Below are 20,342 nucleotides of genomic sequence, written 5' to 3'. Positions count from 1 at the left end.
GCCCAGGGTGTGTGTATCTGGGTTAGCTGTAAAAGGAGAAGTAACAGTGTGAACTTGCCACACCATCCTGCCCCAGAGCGGAAACACACACCTCAGCAACCCAGTGCTCGGACTGCTTTCCCCACATTCGCGCTTGGGAACCTGGTCCCTTCAAGGTTACACTGAACAACTCCACATTTCCAGCTAGACCACAGCACGCAGTGCGGTTGATGAATCCCATAAGGGGCTTTGGTTCAAGATCCTTGCATTTTTCCACAAACAAATGAGCATACCTAGGACTCCAGAGAATAATACCAGGTCCCCTCTGGCCCCTGCCAAGCCCATGCAGCTGTCATCAGCAGAAGGTGACCCCAGAGCCTGCCAGGAAGCTAATAGAAGATGCCACTGTTCTTGGGTGTCGGGGTTGGGAGGAGGAAAAAGGCAATGAAATATACAGAAAAGAACGTTTATTAAGTGCACCATTTATCAAGCAGCTGGTAAAGCAGGCGGCTGTGTCACTCACCAGATGCAGGGGACACTGGGCACCACACAAATGTCCATGAAATCACAATATCAAGGAATTCACACTGTGTGATGAGGGGCATCTCATTGCAAGTGAATACAAAAGTTACAGGCTGGAAGCCAGGACCATCATCTGGCAGCCTACACCCACACCCCATTGTGCTCCCTGAAATGATGGCTCAGATTTGTCCCAAAAAGGGGCTACAGATTTCTAAATGTAGGACTCTTTTCTTTCAGGGTCTAAATAACTCTCACAGTTTGCACACTGACTCCTTGTGGTCAGAACAACAAAACATTCCAGAACATTCAGCATGCTCCAATTTAATACAACCTCCAACCCTACACATGGATTTTAAACAGGTTGGAAAGTAGGAAGAGACATTGGAGATGTCTAGTATGGGGTCTGAGGAAGGAGAATGCAGGCCGCAGGATTGGGAGGGAGTGTGTTTGGAAGCCCTAGAGATCCTTGGCTTTCATTGGGGAAACAAAAATTGGAGAAATGTTAAAAATATTCTCGCGTGAGATTGGGACAGTACGGTGCCAATCCAATGTTGCTGGTGAAGTCCATTGTCACTTATGTAACAGATACGGTGTCAGTACAAAACCAAGGTACCAGCTAGAGCTTTCACATAGACTGGCAGCAGCACCCCAGTAGGTTTCTATGCCCTCTGGGGCTCTCGGGAACACTGCCCGTGGTCAGAATATCTGAGTCACTGCTTCCCTTGACCCCTAGTGACTCCTCTTGACTCTAAGGTTAGCAACTTCTCTATGAACTCCAGGGACTCGGAACATCTGCAAGGCAGTGATGCTGACAGGCTCCCACCCTACTGTCACGTCTGCACCCAAGCGAGCAGGATGGTCTAGAACACAGGCACATACACCCCAAAGCAGAATCTTGTTAGCTTCTCAAAGAGCAGGGACTAGCAGGTGGGACACTGCATGCATGAGGGTCAGTGTCCCTGGGTCCAAAAATGGCATTGCCTCCTGTCTTCAGCTACTATCAACCAGCTTGCTCTAAACTGAGTGTTGAACATGGACAATGTGGAACATGCTTCCCTCCTCCCTGAACATTGGATGGTACTGGTTCATGTTCATGTGTGCATGTGTGCATACAGGTATGTGTATGGGCTGGGCAAATATTGCAGTGTAGCAGAAGAAAATGTGCTCAGAAGTGGGGGAGGTGCAGGAGGGTAGGTAACAAAGTGGATCTACAGATTCTAGGTGTTTCACCCTTAGATTCTAGGTGAAGCACCCTTGATACATTTCAGTAAGTCCAGAATTACGTCTGGGTATTTCAAAGGGACTCCAGAATGCACAGTAACCAGCCACAGACAGAGAACCAATATTCAATCGTGTCCTATATTTAATAGCCAATGGTTTTTCTGAGACAGAGTCATATCCTGCCCTCAAGGCTGAGAGGACACTTGAGGGCATGTGTACCCGATAAACAAAGCCTTTAAGCCTCCCGGGGAAATGCTGCTCTAAAGAAGACAGGGCATGGAGCCGCGGAACATCCCTCTCTGGCCTTCGTTAATGCCAGACAGGGATGAGCACTGCATTCACAGGCCAGCATAGGACCCGCCTCTCCTGCAGACACTTGGAGGTGGTAGGTCACAGGGGAAACTGCACTCAAGGAAGATAGGCCAAGAAAGTCATCCATCATTTGGGTTTCCCAGAACTCAGCTCTTAAACTTTTTTTTCACATTTTTAAGTGTATATAGTTTAGTGGTTTAGTGTGTGTGTGTGTGTGTGTGTGTATACGTGCATTCGTGTATGTTGTCTATCCACAGATGCATGTAGAGACCAAAGGTTTTCCTCCATCACTCTCCACCTTATTTTTATTTACTTAGTCATTTATCTTGAGATAGAGTCTTTTGCTGAACTCAAAGTTGATCAGTCTGCTAGGCTGGCTGCCCTGTAAGTGTCTGGGATCCACCTGTCAGCCCCCACCCCAGGGCTGAGGTTAAGGAGCACTGAGCCTGGCTTCTACATGGACGCTGAGGTGCTCAAGTTGGGTTCTCACACTTGCTCAGCACACGCTTCTCTGGGTAAGCCACCTCCTCAACCTCTGGGGGTTGTTTTATTAACTTTTAATACATTCTCAGAACCGTGCGCCCACCACAAATTCCAAGGCATCCTAACCACCCCAATTGCCATCTCCTTGGGAATTTTAGGATCACTTTATCAATTTCTTCAGAAGCCAGCTAGGATCTTGGTGAGGATTACATCAAATCTGTTCAACAATATTACGTCTCTGACCCATAAGCGCAAGGTGGCCCCGTTTATCTATTCTCCTTTATTTCCTCCAGTGCTTGTTTGCAGCTTTTAGGGTGCAGGGTTACATTTCCCCTGTTAACCCTCACCCTCCTTTCCTCATTCTGGGACATTTATGGATGGACGCCCCTTCACTTTCCCACTGGTCACCAGCAGTATAAGGAAATATGAACAAACTTTGTAACATTGATCATTGATCTGACACTAAACTTGCTACTCCTCTGTCAGCTCTGGGGAGAGATGGGGTAAGGGAAAAGGAGAGAGGGAGATGGAGGGGGGAGAGAAGGGCTACTTGCATGTATGTGCACGTACGCATATGTATGTGAGTGCTCCTAGATCACATATGCACGGGCCAGTGTCATGTACAAACTGCTCCCCTCCCTCACCTGTCCTGGATGACTCTCCTTTTCCTTCCCAAATGTTTGTCAAGCAGCAGCATCTTCAACATTTTGGCCCCCGTTCTCATCACCTTTCAGAGCCAGGCAGCCTCCCAGTTCAGTTTCTGGTTCCCAGTGCTTTCCAGGATGCCCTAAGGATGCTAAGATCTGTCCACACGACTCAGGTCAGGGGGAAATTAGCACCACTCTGCGTCCGCAGCCTCATTTCCCACTCCTTATCCCAGCCCACTGGGCTTCAAGTCACCTATCCTAGGCGTGCTGTCTTTGACAAGATACCAGGATAAACAAGAGGGAAAGGGACAAAAGCCAGGTGCCCAAGAGTCCACCCATCACACAGGAGCACTTGGGTCAGGGTAGTAGAAACACAGGTGGGAGTTCAGGTGACCCTCTGATGGCTGAGTGACCCAATCATCCCCCATAGAGACATTTCCCCACCCCACGTCAGAATATGACACACGCTCTAGCCAACTCAAGGAGAGAAGGGATGCAAACCAATAGACACCTAATGCAGCTCCATGCACACCACCACAGGGGAAGACTGGAGTCCACACCACCAACCCTGCGGCTGGCCCGGTGGGCCAGGCCTATGGCTCATGCTGAAGATGGCTGAGAGCAGCTCCTCTGGCTCGAGCTGCGACGGCTCAGGACAAAGGTGGATGAGTTGCTCTTCTTGCTGACGCTCGTCTCGCCGGGCCGGTTGCCCTTCAGGTAACGAGCAGAGCAGCAGAGGAAGCGCTGCATGAGTTCGTGGAAGAGGTGACCTGTGAAGAGCATGTAGATCCAGGGGTTGCAGCAGCTGTTGAGGCTGGCCAAGAGCATGGCAATGATGAAGGCAGAAGCTGTGGGGTGGGGCGGGAGGAAAAGAGAACAGGGGGTCACTCTGGAGCCATCCCAGACCTTCCTGACTCAGCCATGGCTGCCCCAGCAACAACCATGCCAGGTACCACTGACTGGATCACAAGACAAGGTGCCCACCACACATGCTATGTCTTTGACCCACATCCTTGTTCAGGGTTCACTCCCTCACATCCTTGTTCAGGGTTCACTCACTCACATCCTTGTTCAGGGTTCACTCCCTGATCTTACCAGGGCACAGCTCGGCCCTGAGAGCTACCTCACCCTTGTCCTTTACTCCAGCTTCCCCAGGCACTGAAGACCTCTGTCCTTCACAGGTACTGTATGCATCCCAGCCACTTGCTTCTTCATCCGTTACCCAGCAAACACTTGACAACGTTTGTCCTGATACTTGGACAACAATAACAGCGGGGGCAGCGGGAGCAGTGGGGAGGAAGGAAATGTCAGCCTTCATTTGCACAGCCCAGCCAGTACCAATCACTACATCTAATGGCCAAACCTCCCTCGGATGCTTCGGTCACTTCATCTTTACACAGAACAAGGAGAATTTCCACCCTGCCTGAAAGTCAGCAAGAATCAAAGAGCACCAGGAACACGGGAGTTCTCAGGAAGAGGTAATGGCTGTCAACACATGCCAGGCACATGCCAGGCACATGTCAGACACATGCCAGGCACATTCCAGGCACATATCAGGCACATGCCAGGCTCTGTGGATACCGGAATGAAAAGACAAACTTGCTCCTAGGTACTTTTAAGAAGGAGGAATCAAAGCAAAACTTATGCTTCTTTCACTGGCCTTAAGTCTGAAGACCGAGACTGCTTCTGACAAGAGGTGATTCCTGGCAGCTTCTCTAGAAACGCAGGAGGGAAATGACAGTGAGAGTGAGAATCTCCATGTGGCCATCACTTATGAAGAAAGCTTCCCCTCAGAGCCAGGCAAACCCACCAGTTTTCTGTCAGGGAAAAAAAACTTTCAAGACTTCACTCCAGAAGTCAAATCTCAACCCAGGTACAGATCTTCCCTGGGAGGCTGGGGTAGCAGGGTCTGGGTACAGAGAGGGTCTGGCTTGCTGGTGAAGTTCCCCAGCAGCCACGGACAAGTAGCAGCTGGGAGGCCTGGGTGGCTCTCAGAGTGGCAACCCCAGGCAGGCAGCTCCTGAGAACACGGGTGCAATGCAAGCTGTAAGACCCCGGGGAGGGGGCTCAGCAGTGGTAGAACGGGCCCCAGGGTTCTGAAGAGCAGGCAAGTTTAAGAGCTATTGATACAGTTCATTGCTTTGGTGTGCCGACTGGCACAGAAGCGAGCTATGATGGACAAAGAGTAAATAATGAACCTCGCCAAACGAGTTTTCAGACATCCAAATAGGGACATCTAATCCCCAAAATGAACACAGTAACAACTAAAGAACAACAAAGGAAGAAAAGCCAATGTGGTCAGATCCCTTATTTTTATTAAGGAGATTTTTCTGTCTTTTTTTTTTTTTTTTTTTTTTTTTTTTGGCTAGGTAAAGGAAAAACGAGGACCACTGATGGGATGGATGCCTTAAGGTTAAAGTCGCCCACAAGACTAAAAATAGAATATGTTCAAAGTCACAAAAGAGGCAAAAAAAAATCAATAAAGGCCAAACACAGTGAAACAAACTGTCAGCCCCCGAGAAAATGGAGATGAAATAAGAGGGAATCTCAGATCCAGACCCAAAGGCACCAGACTAACCCAGGCTGCCCCACTGGGAACGATGACAAAGTACAGGCTGGGCGCACCTGATGAGAAAACTCAGCATCCCGAGTGCTCCCGAGTTAGAAAGGTTCTGTACGCTGACACGATTACCCAGCTAGAAAGAGTCACACCAGACCTCGTGTGACACGTCAGTCACACCCCAACTGCACCAAAACCCCAAGTAAAATTCCCTCTGGGCTGCATGGACGTGCAAAGTGTGCATGAAGCATGTGTGAACTTCAGGGTTAGACTCAGGTCCACCCCCAAGGTAGATGATTGCATTTGTGCAAACCAGACACAGCTCTGGTTCTGGGTATTTGGGGGATGGATCCTCTCCCTGCATAACCTTAGTGGGTCACCTAGGGGACTGACAGCAGGGGTTTGCATTTAGAGTGAGTGAAGCGAAGCATGGGGACACTGTCAGTCCATGCTACGCTACGGTGCTGTTTCCAGAGGGGCGTGGGACCATGCAGGCAGGGTGACGTCAGCAACCCTGTGTAAGGCTTCCCAAATGATGCAGTTCCCAGAGTGGTCTGCACCCCAGTTTACAGAGAAGGAAGGTGACCTCCTTGAGGGCACACACTGCACCTTCCCATCCAAAAGTAACAAAGCTGGTTCCTTTTGAAAATAGGTCCCCATTCTCATGGTCTAAGGAGCTTCCCGTCAGCAAATCTCAGCCCCAAAGCCAAGGCACAGGCTGGCTGAGCAGGTGCAGTGTGGGCCACAGAGAGAATAACCCTGTTCCTAGGACAAATACAGAGTCCCTAGAGGTGAGTGCTTGGGCAAGGACTTCAGGATGTCCAGTGGATCATTATCTTTCTCAAGGACAGATGAGTCCCCAAGCAGACCCAGAGTCAGCAAACTGCAGCTCATGGGCTAAAAATCTGCCTGCCCTGTTTTATCAATAAAGTTTTATTAGACTTTATCCATGACCGCCCATTCACAGGCTGCCGATGGCTGCTTCTGCACTTCAGGGGCAGAGTCGAACAGCTGTGAACAAGACCTTGAACCCCACAGACCTAAGTATTTGTCATCCTTATGGAAAGTCAGGCAATCTTTGATGCAGTGTCTGTAGGAGGGGCAAGTGTTAAAGGGTAGATGCTGAGGACACGGGAGGAGGGAGCAAGTGCACTTAGAGCAGCCTAGGTCACAGGAAGAAGCCACTCCCACATCACAGTCAGCAGGAAGAAGCTACCCCCACGCCCCAGTCAGCAGAATCCAATTGTGCCTTCGCTTCTAAGACACACAGATCTAGGCGAGGATCTGGCTCTACACTGTGGAGCTGTGTGTTCTCAGGGAAGTTACTCAACGTCACTGTACCCATGATTCCTCATCTGTGAGATGGGAAGCGAAAGCACCCCTCACAGGAATGTCATGAGACTGGCGTGGCTGACAGGCAAGGGTGGTTCAGAACTCAAATTCCTTGTCAGCGAGCAGGGCCTCATCGTCGCCACCAATTCTGCTGCAACGACAGGGATGTACTTGAGACACACATTGCTTTGTAATCCTCAATAGTGTTGTCTCCTACATGGAAAACGGGCCTGCTTGCGTTCCCTGGGCTGGGGTATGTCTGGGAATACAGAGCACTCTGGGTAAAGAAAAGATCCAAGACCCTGTGGCTGAGCTTCTGGAAGCTTCACAACTGTATCGCTACGTCTGTCACTGACTGCTTCCTGAGTAGAGCATTCTGGCCAAGTAGGCCAGCAGACATGTAGACACTTGTGCTGGCCTGAAAAGTCCACAGCCTGAGGCCTGCACAGTGGAACTGCCACCACCACCAGCCTGTCAGCTCCTGGTAGGTTTAAGCACTTTGTGATGAGGGCTTATCTCCACCACAGAACAAATATGGATACAGGGACCCTTGGCTTGCATAGTCTTTCTCGGTGTCCTGGCAATGTCTCACCTTGTACTGCAGACACACTGGGGGGCCTACATTACTGGGAAGTGCTAAGACTTGCTTCAGCTAGGGCACCAGCCAGGACTCACCAGCACATGCAGTCGCCCCCTCTGCCTTCTGCTTACCAGCTCTGCAGCCTGGAGGTCCAGGGTTACATCGGCCCTTGGTGCTCTCCCACACTGAGATTCTACCTGTGTTTATCTCCTTTCCCAACTTGCAGCCTGGTTGGCTAATGCTTGGCAACTATCCAGCCTACAGCTCACAGGTTATATACAGCCCAGGAAAGCTGTAAATGCAAACCAATATAAAGTTGTAAATTTACTTAAAACATCACACTATTTTTTAAAGCTTGACTGCAAATAAGAATTCTGTCAGGGACAACAACGTGTCTCAATGTCACACAAAATAAACATATGTATGTTCTCAAAACCTGCAGCCTGTAGATTAGACATCCTTGAAATCTAAACATGTAGCCCAAGACAATCTGTTATCTTTGTCCTGTGTTGCCAAGAGAAGCTAAAAGGTTGGCCATATCTGCTTTCTAAGGGTATTAACTGACCTAGTCTATGCCTTTAGGTAAGCACAACAGGGTAGTCCCACCCCTTCAGGAAGAGGATGTCGCAGTCCCAGCCATTCAAGAAGAGGATGATGTGGTCCCATCTCTTCAAGTAGGGGAGATTGCAGTCTCACCCTTCAGGACTCAGAGCTCACTCTTCAACTGCTAGCACAGGCTACTCAGTGCTCCCAGTGGAGCCTCATGTTACCCCCCTGGCCAGAAGAGTAGCCACCTCTTAGGAATGCTCAGTGAAGAAGCTCAAAGAGGCCAGGAACCCAGCCTTCATCTGACTTCCTTGAAGAGACATCCCAGATTGCAAGATCCTTGTAAGCCTAGCCTGTGTCACATTTCCCAGAAGACAAAGCCATCATGGCATCAGGATAGAGATAGAGAAGCCAGAGTGGAGGCGTGCACAGAAGTTGCCAGGGAGGGAGCCAAGACACAGAAGGAGAGCTGAGCCCAAAAAAAACTCATCTGAGGAGGGATGCCTGGAATACAAGATTCCTCCCAAACCTCCCAGGTCTGAATACCCCACTCCATCCCTCTCCAAAACACATCTATCCTCTGAGTGTGGCTTTCCTCATCTGGACATTGAAGGCCACACAGGAAAGGGGGAAGAAGGAAAGGGTCTTAAAGCCAGAAAGGACTTCCTATTGCTGAGGATAAAAGATGGGATCAACTGTGGTCATTCACTGAAGTCCAAGGACAGGGTCCCAATTAGAGGTTAAAGAAACTACCCTTAATTGCTTTTCCTTAGAGAGAGAGAGAGAGAGAGAGAGAGAGAGAGAGGAGAAGAAGAAGAAGAAGAAGAAGAGGAGGAGGAGGAGGAGGAGGAGGAGGAGAGGAGGAGGAGGAGAGGAGAAGAGGAGAGGAGGAGGAGGAGAGGAGAGGAGAGGAGAGGAGAGGAGAGGAGAGGAGAGAGGAGGGAGAGGAGAGGAGAGAGGAGAGAGGAGAGAGGAGAGAGAGAAGAGAAGAGAAGAGAAGAGAAGAGAAGAGAAGAGAAGAGAAGAGAAGAGAAGAGAAGAGAAGAGAAGAGAAGAGAAGAGAAGTGAAGCAGAGCCCTAAGAATCCATTTAGGGAAACTTTCACTGCCAGCACTGCCATTAGCCCAGCATGGGGGGTTTCTGCAGCAGAGTGAGACCTTCATCCTTCAGGAGAATCACCAGAAGAGTCAGCTGTAAAATCTTGACTCCCACTCTCCTGAAATGAAAATCACACCCTCCCCATGAGCAGAGGTCTTGGGATGGTGCCCAGGCTGTCCACCTGGTAGGGCTGTTCCCTGCCAGAAAGGGACAATGAGTGGGCAAAGCTAAGCCATCCACTTGCCCAGAAGCTGCCTGGGGGTGGGGGAGTTCAAACATCTAGCCACCTTCTGAATTCAATTAGTTTATCCTTGGCAGGTCTAAGCTGGCACTGAGGACCCGTGTAGACTCATCGAGTTCCTGGTCACAGGGATTCATGCATTGGGTCAGCTCTGAATGAACTGTGAGCGGTAGCATCTGGGGGAGAAGCCGAAGAGGCCTGAAAATGGGAGCCCCCACTACCAGGCAGGAGCACGGGCAAGAGCAACAACACAATGCTAGCCATAGGTGCTGGGGTGCCATGCGCCTGAAAGAGTGCCTTCTGAGCATTTGCCTCCTAGTTGTGAGTCCTGGGGGGAAAGAAGCAGAAGGCTGTGGGGGAACAGCACCAAGCATTCCATCCCCACCAGACCAGCCTCACTCAAGTCCCTAGAAGTTCCTCTTTTGTACTTCCGGGCACTCACTGTACCCTGCATCGAGGACCCAAATTATCCCCGAACAGCTGGTAGGCAGCTGACCACAGCCCTGCAGGCTGTGTTGTTCCTGAGGCAACCCAGGCATTCACACACAGTGCAAACAAAGGCTTATGGTCCCTCTCCTCTGACTCACATCCACTAGCCACTTCTGAAAATTTTAAGTCAAGAAGCCAGCCTCCTGGGCAGGGCCTTCCCCAAAATATGTAAAACTGGAGGTGGGGGGAGCTCCTGTTTCTCCAAGGAGCTGTGCTGGGGTAGCAGAAGGGCTCTGGCATGCCTTTCCAAATATTCCTTTGGAATGTATGTATACATAAAGATGGGGCTCCAGGATATGCCACAGGGATGCATCTTTGCAAAGACTGAACTTTTACAACTGTGATTGTTCTAGAACTCTCTGTGGTGTGATAGCTCCATGCGTTTTGGGACTGGGATGAAGAGCATCTGGGTTACTGAAGTTAAAACAGCCTTTGTTCAGGCTCTGGTCATAGCTGGCTAACCTGTGAGGCCATTGGGTTGGGCTGCAGGAGAAAAGCCAGATCTTCCTCCATACTCTATGACACCCTGTTCTCCAAGAAGAGTTCATATGGAAGCATGTGGGAGGCAAGGGGCAGGCTCAGGTCACAGTCTACATCAAGAAGCTCTGCTACTCGAAGTGTTGTTGAGGGCCGGCTTCATGGGTACCACTTAGCATCACCCCAATGTGCCCAGTCAGATCAGCCTTTTAACCAGGACCTCAGAGATTGGTGTGCAACTAAAATTCTTTCCAACTATCCCAGCTCATATGAGTAGAGAATGGAGAAAAATAATGAAGTAGCTGTCTAATGCTTTCAACTATTGATGTATGCCTGCCTCTTTGTACAGCAAGCTCCTTCCTACTCAGCCATCAGAACGCTTTTCAAACATTGATTCCTCTCTGAAACCCTCCTGATACCCCCTCCCCCTGAGGGATACAGAATCAGCCACTGTCTGCCTCCAACGACCATTCACATTACATGGTAAATGAATACTTCTAGTGTGGAGTCATCCCATCATGTTCTCATTATTTTTTTATACTCCCAGGCTGGGGACTATGTCCCATTTGATGTTGTGTCCCCGGCTGCAAGCAGAGACTGGAAAATAAGAAGAGGTCGATAAGGGAATGACCTGAATTGAAGCATGAAATTAGCAGACAGGAAGTCCTGATAAGTCGCCCACCTCCTCCAGCACATCAGAAAGGCAAAAAGACGATCTCCCTGTTAGATGACAGACCAACGCCTGCTAACTGGGTGACTGGACTCAAACGCAACGCCCGCTGGGAAAACTAGGTTCACACTCAGAGAGCGAGGTGAGTAAGAGAAAACAAACCAGAGTGATTGTTCAGGCGTGAGGTGTGGCCAGGGGGAGAGGCCTGGCACAGAAGCGCCATCTCCTGGCCAAGAACGGTTTGAGAAGATGAGCAGAAATTGCTCCCAGTGACTAGGACCCAGGAGCAAGCAGCCCAGGAAAGGACACTGTGGACACAGTCCTTCCTCTCTCCCTCTCCAACGGGAGGGACACTTCCAAATCCAGAGATAGGCACTGCTCCGCCTTTCATCCTGCTTCTTAGCACCCCAGTCCAGCTAGCTGCTACCACTGCCCCAGCCCACCACACTACTGTTCTCAAAACCACTCCCTGCTCCCCCCAACCCCCACTACTCCCTAAAGCCTTGGCATTTGTTAAACTTTGCTTCTTACTTTTCAAAAGCAGACCCAGTGTCAGGCTGAAGAAACCACTCAGTTGGGAAAGTGCTTGCCTTGCAAGCATGAGGACCCAGTTATATCGACAGCACCCACGTTGAAAAGCCAGCACAGTGGTACAGGCTCGCCCCCCACTGTTGAAGAAATAGAGATGGAAACTGAGGCCAAGGGGCCTAACCGAGTCAGTGGGTTCCAGGCCAGTGAGAGACAATATTTGAATATCGAAGTGGCCCCTGAGCCACTGATAAGGTTGACCTTGGGTTTCCACATGCATATGTATACAAGTGCATGAGAACCTAAACACACATGCATAACCATTCATACACATGTGTCCACTCTCACGTGAACATAGCACACACACACACAAACAATGCACGCAGTCACACTAATGCTCTCTCATCCCACATACACCAACATACACAGGAACACACCTGGCAAACAACATGACACACACATGCAGCCTACATGCAAATGAACCAACACCTACACAAGTAAATATACAGTACATACACATAAGCATGAACATGCACATATACACACATGTATATGCCCAAATTCATATGAACCAACACCTACACAAGGAAACACACAATGCATACACTCGTGCACCCAGCCAACGTGAAAGTAAATGCATGCACAAAGGCAAACATGGTTACGCAAACCCATATGAACACACATAAACATACAATGCATACACACAAACACATACCAACATGAATACACATATACAAAGATTCACCCACAAGCCTACACCCAGATAAATACACACATAAATACACACACACCTTTAGTCATGCACCCTACCCACATGAACACATGTATATACACAGAGATATGTACGAACACACATGCACACATACATGCCAACACTCACATGTATAAAATGGACACACAATCACATACACACCAGGTGATCTGTCCCAAACCACCAAGAGTGGTGAGACAGAAAGCCATGCTTCTAACCAAGGCAGCAATGGGAAGATAAAGGAGAGGACAGATGGTGGGGGGGCATGGCTAAGGCAGCAGAGACTCTGTATGGCTTTAGGGGTCCCAGCAATGGGGGTTTGGAACCTGGAGTGCCGAGAGCACCATGTTGTTGGCTGGGGCATGATGGGATGGGGCACACACAAGTGGTTCAGAAAAACCCAGGATGCCAGGATGATCGGGCTAGGGAGGAAGTGTCTCCTCTGTTCCTGTAGGTCTTCAATGGGGCACACAAACCAGCATTTTGACAAGAGCTCAGGGAATCCCGGTGCTGAGGTTTCCCTCTGAGGGGTGCAGTGAGAGACGATTCAGCCTGTCCATCTCCTGTGGGAGGTTACATGGGTCTAAGGACTAAGGTAAGAGGTATGGATCCTGTCTCCTGGCTTCGGTCTCCTCCCGTTCAGACTGAGTTTATCTACTTGCTGAGTTTGATGAGAATTGGAGAGAGCCCAGGTACACACAGATCACACACAGATGAGCATTTGTCTGCCTTCTCAAACTGACACCCAGAAAGGGAGTCTCCCTCCATCACCGCTCTTTCCCCTTTCTCAGATGGGAATAGCCCTGATGCTATTGAAAGGCCCCAATCCTACAGGGGGCAGCCAGTTTCTCATGCACACTTGCTCCTTCCTGTGCATGAGGACCCGTGTCAGCAGAGCCTCATGAAGTCTGAGAGCCTCACAGCCCAGCCACTAGGGGGTGCCTTTGGGTGCTTTTGCCTTCTAACTTGCTAGGACAAGGTGGTGGGGTGAAAGCAAGCAGGCTCCAGCCCTAGTCCCAACCCAGGCTCAGCGAAGAGTATGCTGTGGTCTAGGCTTAGCTTCCCAAATCTAAGGCCTCCCCAGCTGCAGGCTAAGCTCCCAGAACCAATGCCTCCTGCTACGTTTACCACCTCCTTTCTCCCAGCACACTGGTACACCTATCAGATGGGGAAAACTGTGCAGCAAGCTTCACTCACTAGTCCCCAACATTAATCAAACCTTTGCGAGCTGGAGAGCTAAAGTCACTTGCAGCAGAACCCAGGAAAACAAGGGAAACAACTCTACATAAGTGCTCACATCCTCCTCCAGGAGCCAAAGCAACTGGAAACTGCCCATCTGATTGCAATGCTTAGCCTGCAGGATCAAGCTGGAAGGTGTTCCGGGGCTAAGAAGGAAAAACCTGCCCAGTATCCCTGTGCCCGCCCGCTCCATGGCTTTCCACTGTGCTAGGTGACTGAAGAGCAAGGTCCCCCAAGGCATCCCTACTACAGCCACTGCAAGGAACATTCCTTATCCTAATTGCTACACACAGAGGGTCAGGGAGGGACAAAGGGGCCTTGAGCCAGCCTCTCAGAGCCGGTGAGAACAGGAGACAGGGCTGAAGGTCAGGTCTAATGATTGACAGGATTTAGAGTCATTTAGGAGATGCATCCTGGACCTGTCTGTGAGGGTGGCATTTCCAGAGAGGTTTACACAGGGGGGAAAGACCCACCCTGAATGTGGATGCCACCATCTGTAGGCTGGGCCTAGACAAGGAACATCTCAGCTGGGAAACAGCACTCTGTCTGCTTCCTGCCCGTGGCCGAGATGTGACCAGCCACCTCATACCTGCTATTTACCCCTTGCCACCATGACGGACTGCACCCTCAAACTATGAACCAAAAGAAACCCTTCTTCCTTGAGTTTCGTTTGTCACAGAGACAAGAGAAGTTACTAATACAGCGGGTATCCTCAGACTTGCCCCAAGAGGTGCCCATCTAGGATCTGCCACCACGGGTATTAGAGTGCCTCTGTACCACATGGGCTAGGATCCTTAAGTCCTGCTGAGGAAGCAGCTAGGCCTGGAGCCTTCTTTTAAAACTCCCACTTCAGCCTTACACCTCGCGCGGTTCTCCAGCCGTGGCTCTTCATTTCCTGGTTCGGGAAGCCCCAGGTTGAGCTCTTGTTCTGGCCAAACTTGCTATGTGACCCAGTAGAAATGAGTTTTTTTTAAGTCTTCGTAATGTGTGACCAGAGACCACACAATGGACAGAGTCCTCACAGCAATCTTTGCCCTGCATACCACAGGCTATCAGTAACTACTGACTGACAGGAGTCCTGGCCACTGTGGAGCAAGGCGGGTGGCTCAATGAATCCAGGGGTCTGTGGTTTCCAGACAGGAGCACAGAAGAACAATGACCCTCTGGTCCCCTGCACTGAGGACTTAGCTTCCCATGAGGAGGGATTTGGTGCTGGGAGTGACAGTGATTCTATCCATAAAAAGATTTTGCACCATCTAGAGTTAGAACTTTCCGGCTGGTCCGTGAAGGGAGACCAGGTCCTCCTACATGTTTCCCCAGCTCTCTGGGGCCACTTCTTTCTTCTTCAAGCCCCACCTGGCTTCTAATGCATGCAGGCCACCACCCTACCCTATAACTTCACTGGTCCTCCTGAGGGAATGGTTCTTTCCTCCCGCATCACAATCACACAGCCTCCTGGTCAAAGCTGACCACCATCCTTTTGGCTCCCTTCCTCGGCACCCCAGCCAGGTCCCTGTCCTCTAACCTACTCACCTCTCTTCATTACCTCTGCCACATGAGACACTCTGGAATTGTCTTGACCACCCCAGAGGTCCCTTGGAAGACCTATTCAGCCTCCATTCACCCAGTCAGCCTTCACCGGACCAACTGTTCCTTCTGGAGGTTGACCCTATCCACCCTCGACTTTATGTATTCTGACCAACTTAAAATATACAGTGATCTCAAAGTGGCGGGAACTGAGCCTGTGCTCAGGTTGAAAACCCACTTCCGTTCTCTCTCTGTAAAAGGACAGTCGCCTGCCTCAGCTTCCCACTCCACTATAAGAATTTTCACACTGAAAGTTGCCTAAGGCCTCTCCAGGAGATTTGGCCTGCCTTACTGGCAAGAGTTTGTACTTCGTGGGTATTTCCATGCTGTAGTCCTGGAGACGCAGAGAAGTGACCGTCCCAAAGTCTATGAACCAGAGAATGATGATGCTGTGAGACCAGCTCATGCCCCAAGAAGACCCCAGAACCTTGGGAGTACAGAGATAGGGGAACTAAGACCTGGCCCTGCCACCCTCTTCCTCTCCGCCCACACTACCTTCCTTGGGCGCATTGACGTCCCAGACGCTCCACATCTGCACGAAGAAGAAAGGTGTCCAGCACACGATGAAGGCCAGTACGATGATGAAGGTCATCTTCACCGTGCGGATTTTGGCCTTGGAGATAAGCTTGACACTACTGACCCGTGCCAACGCCGCACGCCCAGCTCCACCGGCCGCGTCATTCCCCTCGGCAGCCGCCGCCGCCGCTGCCGTCTTGAGTCTCAGATTCTGCCAGATCTTGAAGCTGATGAGGCCGTAGCAGGCGGCCAGCACAATGACCGGTACAATGTAGACGGCGAGCGTGATCCATGTGACGTAGGCCTTGGGTCCCCAGGGCTGGATGAAGACCGCCCAGCAATCGAAGACTCCGTCCGCCACTTCGCGCAGCGAGAAAATGTGCACCTGCGGAGCACTGGCCACCAGGCACCCAAGCCACGTCCCCAGCACCGCCAGGCGGTCGGTTCGGCGGCGCAGGGAGCGCAGCGGCTGGCAGATGGCCAGACAGCGGTCGAGCGACATCAGCAGCAGCAGGTAGGTGGAGGCGAACATGCCCACCACCTGCAAGTATTTGACCAGACGACACAGCAGGTCGGGCCCGTAGAAGCGGAAGGTGATGTCCCACAGCAGCTGCGGGAGCACCTGAAACACAGCCACCACCAGGTCAGCGATGCTCAGGTGCTTCATGAAAAAGAAGAGGCGCGAGTGCTTGTGGCGCGTGGTGCGCAGCGCCAGCAGCACACACGCGTTGCCACTCAGAGCCAGGAACAGAATGAGGCACAGGACCGCCACCTCCACGCGCGCCAGGGCCTCGTTGCGTTGTGGTGGCCCGGCCGTGCGGTTGCCCTCCTCCCCTGGTGGCACTCCACTCCCGAGGTCCAACTCGACACTCCAGTTGGCTGCTGGCGTGCCCTCCATGTCCGCGACCGCGACCTCCAGGGAGCACTAAGTCTTACGATTCTTTAAAGCGTGGCACGTGGGGCGGGGCCTGGTGCTCGGTCCAGGTGTCTACCTGCCTGTCCTCTCCCTGAAACAAACCAGAAGGGCCGTGACCAGACCGTTGTGCTTGACTTAGGACGCAAGTGTGGGGCGTGCATGTCCCCCTCCTGGGAATCTGAAGTTACCTGAGTCTCACTCAGGGCACGAGCCCAGCCATGGGACTGCTCAGTGGCAGTGATTTCTCGGTAGTGACCGTAAAAATCCCGGTTTGAGGTACCTTCTTTGAGCCTTTGGAGGTGCCCTTGCACTTGGGTCCCAGGACAGGGTCAGCCGCTCTGCCTACCGAGAGAGGAGGCTTGCGATGAACCACTTTCCCCAAGAACAAGAACACACACACACACACACACACACACACACACACACACACACACACACACACACACACACACACCAGCAGCCTCTCCTCGCAGAGAACCCCCAAACCTATACCTATCCCATCCGGACACAGAACAGCCACCTCCTAGGGGATCGAAGCCAGCCCCCATCTTAATAACCTTTGCTCCAGGTACATCTTCCTGGGGTCCCCTCAAAAGCTCCAGCTCAAGCCCATCCTTCTTCACCTCCTGCTTCCACGACTCAACCCTGGCTTCCAGAACTTCCCGACGCCGCTTGCTTCCGGAGGGACTCCTGCCTACAAGCGTAGTGCCCCCACCTTACCTCCTACTCCCGCGCAACGCAAGGCTGCTGTGCCAGAGACCCCAGGGGACGCCTTTCGCAGGAATCCCCCCAGCCCAGGAACCGGGACAGTCAGGGACTTTGCATCTTCGTCCAAGCTTTTCAGGCTCTCAGAACATCCTGAGCACCTCCTCCGGGAACCGTAGGCGCGAGACGTGCCAGATCCTTCCCTCCGAACCTGATGGTCCTACAGGTAGGTCCTAGCCATCCTGTCCCCACGGTGCAAAGGTCCCAGCCACCTGAAGCGAGACTGCAGGTTAGCCCAAAGTTGCCTTGCCAACGGGGAAGTTGCACTGCAGTGGATGGCCTCAGAGATGCATGGACTCTCCGCCCAGGATGAGAGAGCTGCTGGCGCCACCCTCCGTGCTACCACGGGGTAGACCTCGGCGTCTTTGAAATCCCCTAGCGTGCGGCTTTGCTGGTGGCTGGATGCCGTAGGAAGACAAGAGAGAGCCAGCGAGGCTGTGAGCCGCCCGCGTCAGCACGCGGTGCTGTCTGAAGGTGCGGGTCCACAGCTGGAGCCCGAGGCTGCAGCACCACATATGTCCGCTAGAGGGCAGAGCAAGCCGTCCGCGGCGATCCCAGAGAGCCTGGTCAGCTAACCCTTAGCTCAGATTTATTTCATAGTAGCTTGAAACTCGCAAACAACCCACCTAACTTCTTCCTTTCTTGGTTTAGCTCTTGACGTTCTCAGAGATACTGGAACCTTGGAAAGTGACGTTTGTTTTTCCCTGAGTACATTTTTAATAAAGTTGCATTTCTTTGCCTTTTTGGTTTTTTTTTTTTTTTTTTTCTTTAGATCTTTTTTTTCAGAGAACTCAGGTAAGTTCACTCTTTGGAATGGCTTTGCTCACATTCCTATTAAGGATGAATTGGAGATACCTGTTCCTCCTATCAGCCTTGAGAGAAACCTTTATTTTAGATAGTTTGATCACACACACACACACACACACACACACACACACACACACACACACACACACCCTGTATTCCCACACACACGGCCCAGAGTTCATCTATGTCTAAGGTTAGTCTACTCCTCAGTGGGTCAAAGGCCATCTCTGCCTTCTCCCACGATTCAAAATTAAAACCCTAACTGGCGCCAGAGCCAGATTAAATGTGAAGGGCTGTCCCTCCACTTCCTGGTCCTTTTCTATTTTGAAATCACTTTTTGAAATGATTTACAGTGACCAAGGACCAAAGCAGAAACAGAAAGGGCAAAGACTGAGAAATGAACTGGGCTCTTTAACACAAATTAAATGCATATTTCCTTCTGACATTTTACTTCTCCCTCCTTCAATAATGTGGAGAGACTTAAGTGAGCCAAGAGCGGTGTTTCCTCAGTCCCCAATTATAGTGCTGTGCCAGGATTTCCTGGGGACAGAGTCCAGGGACCCTGCTCCCAGGTTCTACATGAGCATGCCAAGGTGGTTCCCTGAGCATCAGTTAATGGCATGAGGTAAAAGCTCTATCTTCTTCTTGCTTTGGGATTGTATCACAATATTACCAGAAGTATCTGTCACACAAATGACAGCCTACGGTTATAGAACACTCAGGTCAGGTCCAAAGAGACCTAACCTGAGCCCCAGTCTTCCCATATCTAAAATGAGGGGCTGGTCCCATCATTCTTGTTTTCTTTCTATGTGTCTGTGGGGGAGGGGTGGCCCACGTAGGGAGGTCACGCCACACCCTCAAGGGTTAGTCTCAGTTTTCCACCTTGTTTGAGATGGACTGTCCTTTGCTGCTGCACATGCCAGACTAGCTGGCCTGGAAGCTTCCAGATAGTCTCCTGTCTCTGCCTCCTATCTTGACCCAGGAGCTTGGCTTTTCCATAATTTCTGGGGATTTGAACTTGGGTCCTCGCTTTACCCGCTTGCTTTACCCACGAAGGCATCTCCTCAGCCCTCCTTTCTTTCTAAAGCTCAGCTAGGGTAGTGTTAGTCCAACAGGTCTAATATTCCTGTTCCACCCGTGGCTGGATGAGGAAGGATCTGCCTGGTGAGCACCTGAGTAGGACATCTGGGAAGGAAAGTGTTGGGCTTGTAGAAGGCAAGCCCTGTTTTCCTCTGGGGGAGAGTGGCTTTTAGGGGCAAGTTAGTCAGCCACTTCACCAGCACTGGCTCCCCCTCCCTACAGGCCCTGACTTGTGTGGTCTTGTGCAACAAATGATTCTATCTCCTTGTGGATTTCCTAAGGGTCATTCAGCCCAAAACCTAAGTTCTCTAACTTGGCCTGCATCTGAACAAAAGTGACCGTGAGCTATCCACAGCCTACTTGTTTAATTTCTCAGTCCGTGTGGAAACCAGGCAAAGAAGAGAGGCTCTGCTTGCCTAGTGACCCCCCTCTGAAGGTCCTTGGTGAAGGAGAAGGCACACACTGACATCCTTGAGCCCTGACCAGGGAGAAAGGCGCTTGTCTATTTTCAGTGTAGTGAGGATGAATTCTAACAGACGGTGGACAAGGAACTTGGTCCAAAAGAGCTCTCAGCAGGCAGTTTCACCAAGGAAGCCTGGGATCAAGGAAGACAGGCACCCTTCCCTGAAATGCCAGTGGAGTGGGGTGGGTATTAGTGATTCCATGGGGATGGGGTGAAGCGTGGTCTACTTCCAGCACTAAGTACTCGTGATGCTGAAGGATCAGTGATATATTCCCCAAGCTTGGAGGAAATGCTTTCCATGATGGTACTCAATGTGTAAACTTAGCCTGAGCAACACTAAAAATGGCTGAAAGTATAGGTGTCCCTTTTTTCTGCCTCCTGCTTTTTGACTCATCGAGAACAAAGTCTGATAGAAACCAAGCCAGGAGCTCTGGGAGCAAGGCCGTTTGTTGTGCAGCAATCTCATGATAAAAGCCCAAATCTGATGGTGCAAGAGATGCTGAGACTGGGCAACAGGTGGGCGCTCGGAAGGA

At 51.0% G+C, this 20,342-nt stretch overlaps 1 protein-coding gene across 1 annotated transcript; it reads right to left on the bottom strand.

Moving 5' to 3' along the window:
* Positions 1–3,025: 3,025 nt before the first annotated feature.
* Oxtr (oxytocin receptor) lies at positions 3,026–16,855 on the bottom strand. The gene is made up of 2 exons (XM_032907431.1): positions 15,758–16,855; positions 3,026–4,012 (listed from the first exon to the last, which is right to left on the bottom strand). The coding sequence occupies exons 1-2, from the start codon at positions 16,674–16,676 to the stop codon at positions 3,765–3,767; spliced, it is 1,167 nt and encodes a 388-aa protein (XP_032763322.1). The 5' UTR covers positions 16,677–16,855; the 3' UTR covers positions 3,026–3,764.
* Positions 16,856–20,342: the final 3,487 nt, after the last annotated feature.

Source organism: Rattus rattus, chromosome 6 (assembly GCF_011064425.1).
Source record: "Rattus rattus isolate New Zealand chromosome 6, Rrattus_CSIRO_v1, whole genome shotgun sequence".
NCBI classification, from domain to species: Eukaryota; Metazoa; Chordata; class Mammalia; order Rodentia; family Muridae; genus Rattus; species Rattus rattus.
Note: the sequence above shows the minus strand (reverse complement) of the source record. Positions and strands in the feature narration are given on the sequence as shown.